This window comes from Pimephales promelas, chromosome 23 (genome assembly GCF_988280905.1).
Source record: "Pimephales promelas chromosome 23, fPimPro1.hap1.1, whole genome shotgun sequence".
Lineage (NCBI taxonomy): Eukaryota > Metazoa > Chordata > Actinopteri > Cypriniformes > Leuciscidae > Pimephales > Pimephales promelas.
In genome coordinates, this window is record NC_142791.1 from 12,887,111 (window position 1) to 12,894,525 (window position 7,415).

The following is a 7,415-nucleotide window of genomic DNA, read 5'->3' on the forward strand; positions in this document are numbered from 1 at the left end:
CTCTTATGCCATTACAGAAAGACCCTCTCTCCTGGAGGCCTCAATATGGGGAATATTCAGATGAGGACGTGCTCGCCCAGGCCCGGAGACCCCCCGCGCCCCAGTCCAGGACCTGAGATGCTGCTAAACGGGAACTGAGGCCGGCTGGACACACCACACCAGCCTTCCTCATGTTCTAATTCCATGGGGTCATGCCAAGAATCCACCATCCTCCTTAGGTAGAAGGTAGAGTTGCCCTTATAGGAGTCAATCGAGGCAGCAAGAGGCAGCCGAAAGCCTTCTGTATTCATGTGTTCTCTTCATAAGAGCTAGCTATGCCCTGTAATTGTAATCACTCATCATCCTTTCAGAGTCAGTTTGTTTTTCTTAATCACTGCTTGTGGATGAATGTTCACTTTGAGTCACAACTCCACCTCAGGTAACTCTTGATGTCAACCAATCAGAACCCTCTCCAAGCCAGGAAACCAATAACCCATGTCCTCTGTACAGAAGTGATGGTTCTCACTAGCTTTTAGCTCACTGTGGAAACCATAATCTACTGTATACAAACTATATAGTGGACTCTTCCAGTATATATCAAGAATAACCAAGGTGCTTGGAATCTATAGTACTTGCATTATTAATATTATTGCAGTGTTAGCCACTGAAATGTTATGTGCATGAATTATTTGTTGGGCGTCATTGTTTGAAACAACCATTCAGTGATCATTGTTTAAATGTATGTATAGATTGTGGTATAGGTCTGATATCTCTAAGAGACATTTCATAGGCAATCAGTCAATATTTTGTACTACTACTAAAAAGAAACAGTTCTCCCAAAATCTAAAATTCTTTTATTCTGTCTTAATTTACTCACCTTTAAATTGTTCCAAAACGGTATGATTCAAATAATGTATTTTTCATATAATGAAAATAAATGGAAACAGGCTCTCCAAATTCAGGTGTTATTCTACATTCAAATACAGTGCATCAAGATGTGCCTCACCAGCTTTGACAATGTCGATTGGTCACGAAAACGCTGGCGGAAAAAAAAACACTTAGCAATGTTGTAGTGTAGACCAGCTCATTTGAGTCTGAGTCCAGGCCAAGACCTGAGTAGAATGAGTCTGTGTCAAGAGCAAGACTAGAAGAGCCCAGAGTTTTAGTCAAGACAGAGACCAGAAGAGGGTCAAACCCGAGTCAAGAACAAGACCAGAAGAGGGTCAAACCCGAGTCAAGAACAAGACCAGAAGAGGGTCAAACCCGAGTCAAGAACAAGACCAGAAGAGGGTCAAACCCGAGTCAAGACAGAGACCAGAAGAGGGTCAAACCTGAGTCAAGACAGAGACCAGAAGAGGGTCAAACCCGAGTCAAGACCGAGACCAGAAGAGGGTCAAACCCGAGTCAAGACAGAGACCAGAAGAGGGTCAAACCAGAGTCAAGACCGAGACCAGAAGAGGGTCTAAACCAGAGTCAAGACCGAGACCAGAAGAGGGTCTAAACCAGAGTCAAGACAGAGACCAGAAGAGGGTCAAACCCGAGTCAAGACCGAGACCAGAAGAGGGTCTAAACCAGAGTCAAGACAGAGACCAGAAGAGGGTCAAACCCGAGTCAAGACCGAGACCAGAAGAGGGTCTAAACCCGAGTCAAGACCGAGACCAGAAGAGGGTCAAACCCGAGTCAAGACCGAGACCAGAAGAGGGTCTAAACCAGAGTCAAGACAGAGACCAGAAGAGGGTCAAACCCGAGTCAAGACCGAGACCAGAAGAGGGTCTAAACCGAGTCAAGACCGAGACCAGAAGAGGGTCAAACCAGAGTCAAGACAGAGACCAGAAGAGGGTCAAACCAGAGTCAAGACAGAGACCAGAAGAGGGTCAAACCAGAGTCAAGACCGAGACCAGATGAGGGTCAAACCTGAGTCAAGACACACCAGAAGAGACTCAAGTCTTAATCAAGATCCAGACCACAAAAGGGTCAAGTCCAAGTCAAGAAAGAGACCAGAAGAGGGTCAAACCCGAGTCAAGACAGAGACCAGAAGAGGGTCTAAACCGAGTCAAGACCGAGACCAGAAGAGGGTCAAACCCGAGTCAAGACCGAGACCAGAAGAGGGTCTAAACCAGAATCAAGACAGAGACCAGAAGAGGGTCAAACCCGAGTCAAGACCGAGACCAGAAGAGGGTCTAAACCGAGTCAAGACCGAGACCAGAAGAGGGTCAAACCAGAGTCAAGAAAGAGACCAGAAGAGGGTCAAACCAGAGTCAAGACAAAGACCAGAAGAGGGTCAAACCCGAGTCAAGACAGAGACCAGAAGAGGGTCAAACCAGAGTCAAGACAGAGACCAGAAGAGGGTCAAACCTGAGTCAAGACACACCAGAAGAGACTCAAGTCTTAATCAAGATCCAGACCACAAAAGGGTCAAGTCCAAGTCAAGAAAGAGACCAGAAGAGGGTCAAACCAGAGTCAAGACAGAGACCAGAAGAGGGTCAAACCCGAGTCAAGACAGACCAGAAGAGACTCAAGTCTTAATCAAGATCCAGACAACAAAAGGGTCAAGTCCAAGTCAAGAAAGAGAACAGAAGAGGGTCAAACCCGAGTCAAGACAGAGACCAGAAGAGGGTCAAACCCGAGTCAAGACCGAGACCAGAAGAGGGTCAAACCCGAGTCAAGACCGAGACCAGAAGAGGGTCTAAACCAGAATCAAGACAGAGACCAGAAGAGGGTCAAACCCGAGTCAAGACCGAGACCAGAAGAGGGTCTAAACCGAGTCAAGACCGAGACCAGAAGAGGGTCAAACCAGAGTCAAGACAGAGACCAGAAGAGGGTCAAACCCGAGTCAAGACAGAGACCAGAAGAGGGTCAAACCAGAGTCAAGACAGAGACCAGAAGAGGGTCAAACCTGAGTCAAGACACACCAGAAGAGGCTCAAGTCTTAATCAAGATCCAGACAACAAAAGGGTCAAGTCCAAGTCAAGAAAGAGAACAGAAGAGGGTCAAACCCGAGTCAAGACAGAGACCAGAAGAGGGTCAAACCCGAGTCAAGACCGAGACCAGAAGAGGGTCAAACCCGAGTCAAGACCGAGACCAGAAGAGGGTCTAAACCCAAATCAAGACAGAGACCAGAAGAGGGTCAAGTCTTAATCAAGACTCAGACCACAAAAGGGCCAAGTCAAGAGAGACAAGACCAAGACCTCGAGTCGGAGTCAAGAACGAGATCAGAAAGGGATAAGTCTGAGCCAAGACTGAGAACAGAAGAGACCACAGAGATCACAGTCAGTGCACATATAGCACTGTTGCACTTGAGGCGACCTGAGTTTGAGTCCCGGCTCGTGGACCTTTTCTGATCCTGTCCCCCTCACTCCCTCGCCTACTTCTCTTCCTGTCTACTTACTGTCCTGTCATTATAAAGGCAGAAATGGCAAAAACAAATCTTAGAAAAAAAGAGAGAGAAAAAGACTCAAAGAGTCAAAACCGAAACCAGAAGAGGGTCTAGTCCGAGTCAAGACCAAGAACAGGACAGGCTCATGTTAGAGTCAAGACAGACACCAGAAGTGGGTCCAAGTCAATACTTCAATGCTGAATTTGGATAATTTTTGGGTGAACTGTTCCTTTAATAGCTACAAGCAACAAACAGCACAATAGAATTTTAGAGTTCAGTCTCGTTTGAGGATGTGAGATTGTGTTTAGTGTGTATGAAATGCTCAATACAGTGACAGTTCCCATTTGTTGTTTACAGTGGTCCAAAGGTCACCTCATTTTCATTGCTTCGGTTTGTGTTTCGTAACTTCTGTAGTTTCAGTTTAAAGAATACAGACAATTAGACTTAGTTTAAGTTCCCCCCCCAAAGTTCATGTTTTCCTTTATTATATTACAAAACATTGCTAACTTCCATGAAGTTGTTGATGGAATATTTTGTATCCGTTTTTAATCGTTTGGTCAGCATTTTGAAAGGATCAACCCAACCCAATGCTGGTGTTTTGTGCACTATAGTGCTCCTGAAAGGAGATGAAAACTGTGTTACATCACTTAAAATCTCTCCTATATAAAACCGCATTTATTTGATTCAGTGTCTAATTTATGACAGGATTGTTTTGTTGAATGTCTTTCTCCCTTCACTGACTTCTCCTTTGTTAAACGTATTGCCTGGACCAGTTAAGTGTACATGTATATGTTTGTATTTGTGTATGAATGTGCACATGTCTTTGTTAAGCCTGAACAAAATATGAATATGAATGCATTATCACTTAAGACTGTTAAACACGGTTTCACTTATGTGGTATATTAGTGTTTTTCCACTGAAATGAGTAATGAGGAGTGAAATCTTCCTTGTCATCAAATCTCATTTTGCCTCCTGCACTCGAAGTGTGTTTCGACGGGGGATGTTACAGCTGCACCTTTCAGCAAAGATATTGTGTTTTTATTTTTTTGGGGGGGCAAAATGCTGATATACAAAGAAAGTTGTTCATTTTCTGTCCTAGTGTATGCAAGCTCAACATCTTGTTGATTTGGTGTTCATGTAGAGAATTTTTGCCTTTATTAGGGCCCGAGCACTAACAGTGCGAGGACCCTATTGAAACTGTTAGGGTTATTTTTTATTTTTTTTATTATTTTTTTTAAAATTTTTTCTGCAAAGTAAGCGCCATTTTCGGGGCCGCAACATGCTCAAAAACTCACCAAATTTGGCATGCATGTCAGGACTGGTGAAAAATTTCGTATTTTGTGGGTTTCGCGGATGGGCGTGGCAAAATGGCTCCCTAGCGCCACCTAGAAAATTGCAAAAAATTAGCCCCTCGTCCACGTTCAACCTATAAGCACGAAATTTGGTGGGGACGTGTATCATATCAAGACGCACAAAAAAGCCTCAAGAACCCATACCCTAAACTCGACAGGAAGTCCGCCATTTTGAATTTGGCGACCGATTTGGGACGATTTACACACTCCGTACTTTAACGAACTCCTCCTAGGGATTTAGTTGGATCAACTTCAAATTTCTGCTGTGCCTTCTAAAGGCATTGATGATGTAAAGTTGTGCTATCTGCGCTTTTTCGTCGATGGGCGTGTCCGTGGCGTCGATGATTCGCCATGAAACAGGAAGTTGTAGTAACTTGGCTGTAAATGCCCAGATCTACACGAAATTTTACACATTTGACAAGAGTCCTGCCCTGAACAAATCTACATGCCGACATTCACCCACAGTCATAGCACCACCTAGTGGAAACAGGAAGTGTCCTTTAACGAAGCAGCCCCCGTCGCATGTTTGAGCGACATGTACGAAATTTCTGTGGTACATCTACCATGTCCAGGCGCACAAAAAAGTCTCTTGGAGCAATGCCCTAAACTCAACAGGAAGTGGGCCATTTCTAATTTTACCGCCATTTTTGGATGATTTACTCATTACGTACTTTAACTAACTCCACCTAGGGATTTAGTCAGATCGATTTCAAATTTCTGCTGTGCCTTTTAAAGGCATTGACGATGTAAAGTTGTGCTATCTGCACGTTTTCGTCGATGGGCGTGTCCGTGGCGTCGAAGATTCGCCATGAAACAGGAAGTTGTAGTAACTTGGCTGTAAATGCCCAGATCTGCACCAAATTTGACACATTTGACATGAGTCCCGTCCAGAACAAACCTACATGCCGACATTCACCCACAGTCATAGCGTCACCTAGTGGCAACAGGAAGTGACCTTTAACGAAGCAGCGAAAAATTTCACAGCTGGACCGGCTGAGCCGCAGAATATGCAACGCGGCCGCCTCACACCCCAACGCGCTAGAGGTGCGAGGGCCCGCCCATCGCTGCTTGCAGCTTTAATTTTTGGATTATTTTTTATGTTTGGCCTCATCTGATATGAGAGTTTTTTTTTTATTTTTTTTTTTAATGGTGCTGTGTTGCTAACGATACGAGTTTCCGTTTTAATTTCCTCGCTAGCTGTCAAAAACATGACTTTTTCCCTTTTTTATCAACCGTTTGCGACGCAGCAAAGCCTTTACACGTTTGACTCGTTTATCTGCCCGGCTCAGCCCTGTATCATGCATGCTGCCTTTGGCAAAGAGGATCTTCTTTGGAAAAGGAAGTATGATTGTGTAGTTGTGTCACACAACATCCCAGCGCTGTGAGTGTCCTGCACTGTATCTTACATTATGCTCACTTCCTATAGCGCTTACTGTCTGCTCTTATGGATTAATATCAGGATTATTTATGATTGTTGTTTTATATCCATAGTTCTGTATTTTTTTTTCCCTTGGAAATGTCATTTTTGTTTGAATATAAATTTTAAAAATTTGCTTAGCTGTAATAATGGGGCAGGACGTGTTTGGTTGTGATGATGCTTGTTTTTGTCCTGTGCGCAACTGCAAAAACGAACTGATGTGTTGGATATTTTTTTACGTCTGTATTAGACATTTTCTTTGCAAATCTATTGTTCGATTCAATTGTAAATGAATATAGAAGATGGGCATCCGTCATTTTATACAACCAGAGCCATCATTAGATGGACATACTGCACATTTTTATGATGTATAATCAGATATATGAGGCTATTTATGGTCACAGAGAGAAAGATTCTAAAAGTCAGGAATATCTTTTGATGAAATAATAGTAGAGATTATTTATATTGCATTTGTTTCTTTTTAAATAGCACTGGGCAAGGATTTCCCTTTTGCTTGTGGCAATGCAAGGAAGAATATATAGAAATGTAGCCAACGCACAGTGGATTCTTACTGTTTTGGTTGTTTGTTTGTTATTGCTCTTGTATCTTGGCTAAGCTTTGTTCTGATATATAGGGCAAGCTGCTGAGATGAATCTAAAGGTCATGACATGTAGTTGCATGCCAAGATAATAAACAGTTACATCATCACTTGAGGTTTCAGACTCTTTCTTACTGCAAGGATCCAGTTTTATGAATTAGCATGACATCTGCTGGTGTGCTGTGGTAGCACGTGTTATGGTTGGACTCTTGACTGTAATATCCTCACCTGGACAAGCTGAAATAGTCATTCGTGTTTTTAAAGATTAACCCATGTAAGTTAATTTTTTATTATTAATGTACTCAGACAATAAAATGTAACATATAAGTAATATGTAATGTAATCTCACATTACATTTGTATGTAATGTAATCTCACATCGCATTACTTTGTGTTCTGTGTTGTGACTGATTTTTTTTATTTTTAATTTGACAAACATAAAAAAGTATATATATATATTTTTATTTTTTTTTATCTTTCCCCATTAATCCAATATATATATATATATATATATATATATATATATATATATATATATATATATATATATATATAAACATTTTGAGAGGGATCTTGAGAGGGATTTTTGCCAACATATCATTCCAATTTATTTTAGTTTTTGTTTTTAGAACTATAGCAAGTGTCAACCCTGACGACATCAAGTCTGTCAAATGTTTTTAGATGAAGGGAACTT

General features: G+C 42.2%; 1 protein-coding gene across 1 annotated transcript in view; it reads left to right on the forward strand.

Moving 5' to 3' along the window:
* The window catches only part of rc3h2 (ring finger and CCCH-type domains 2), a 28,661-nt gene extending 21,829 nt beyond the window's left edge, over positions 1–6,832 (forward strand). Inside the window, 1 exon segment of the mRNA XM_089126589.1 lies at positions 18–6,832. Coding sequence (XP_088982715.1) covers positions 18–138 — 121 coding nt within the window. The 3' untranslated portion in view covers positions 139–6,832.
* The last annotated feature ends 583 nt before the right edge of the window (positions 6,833–7,415 follow it).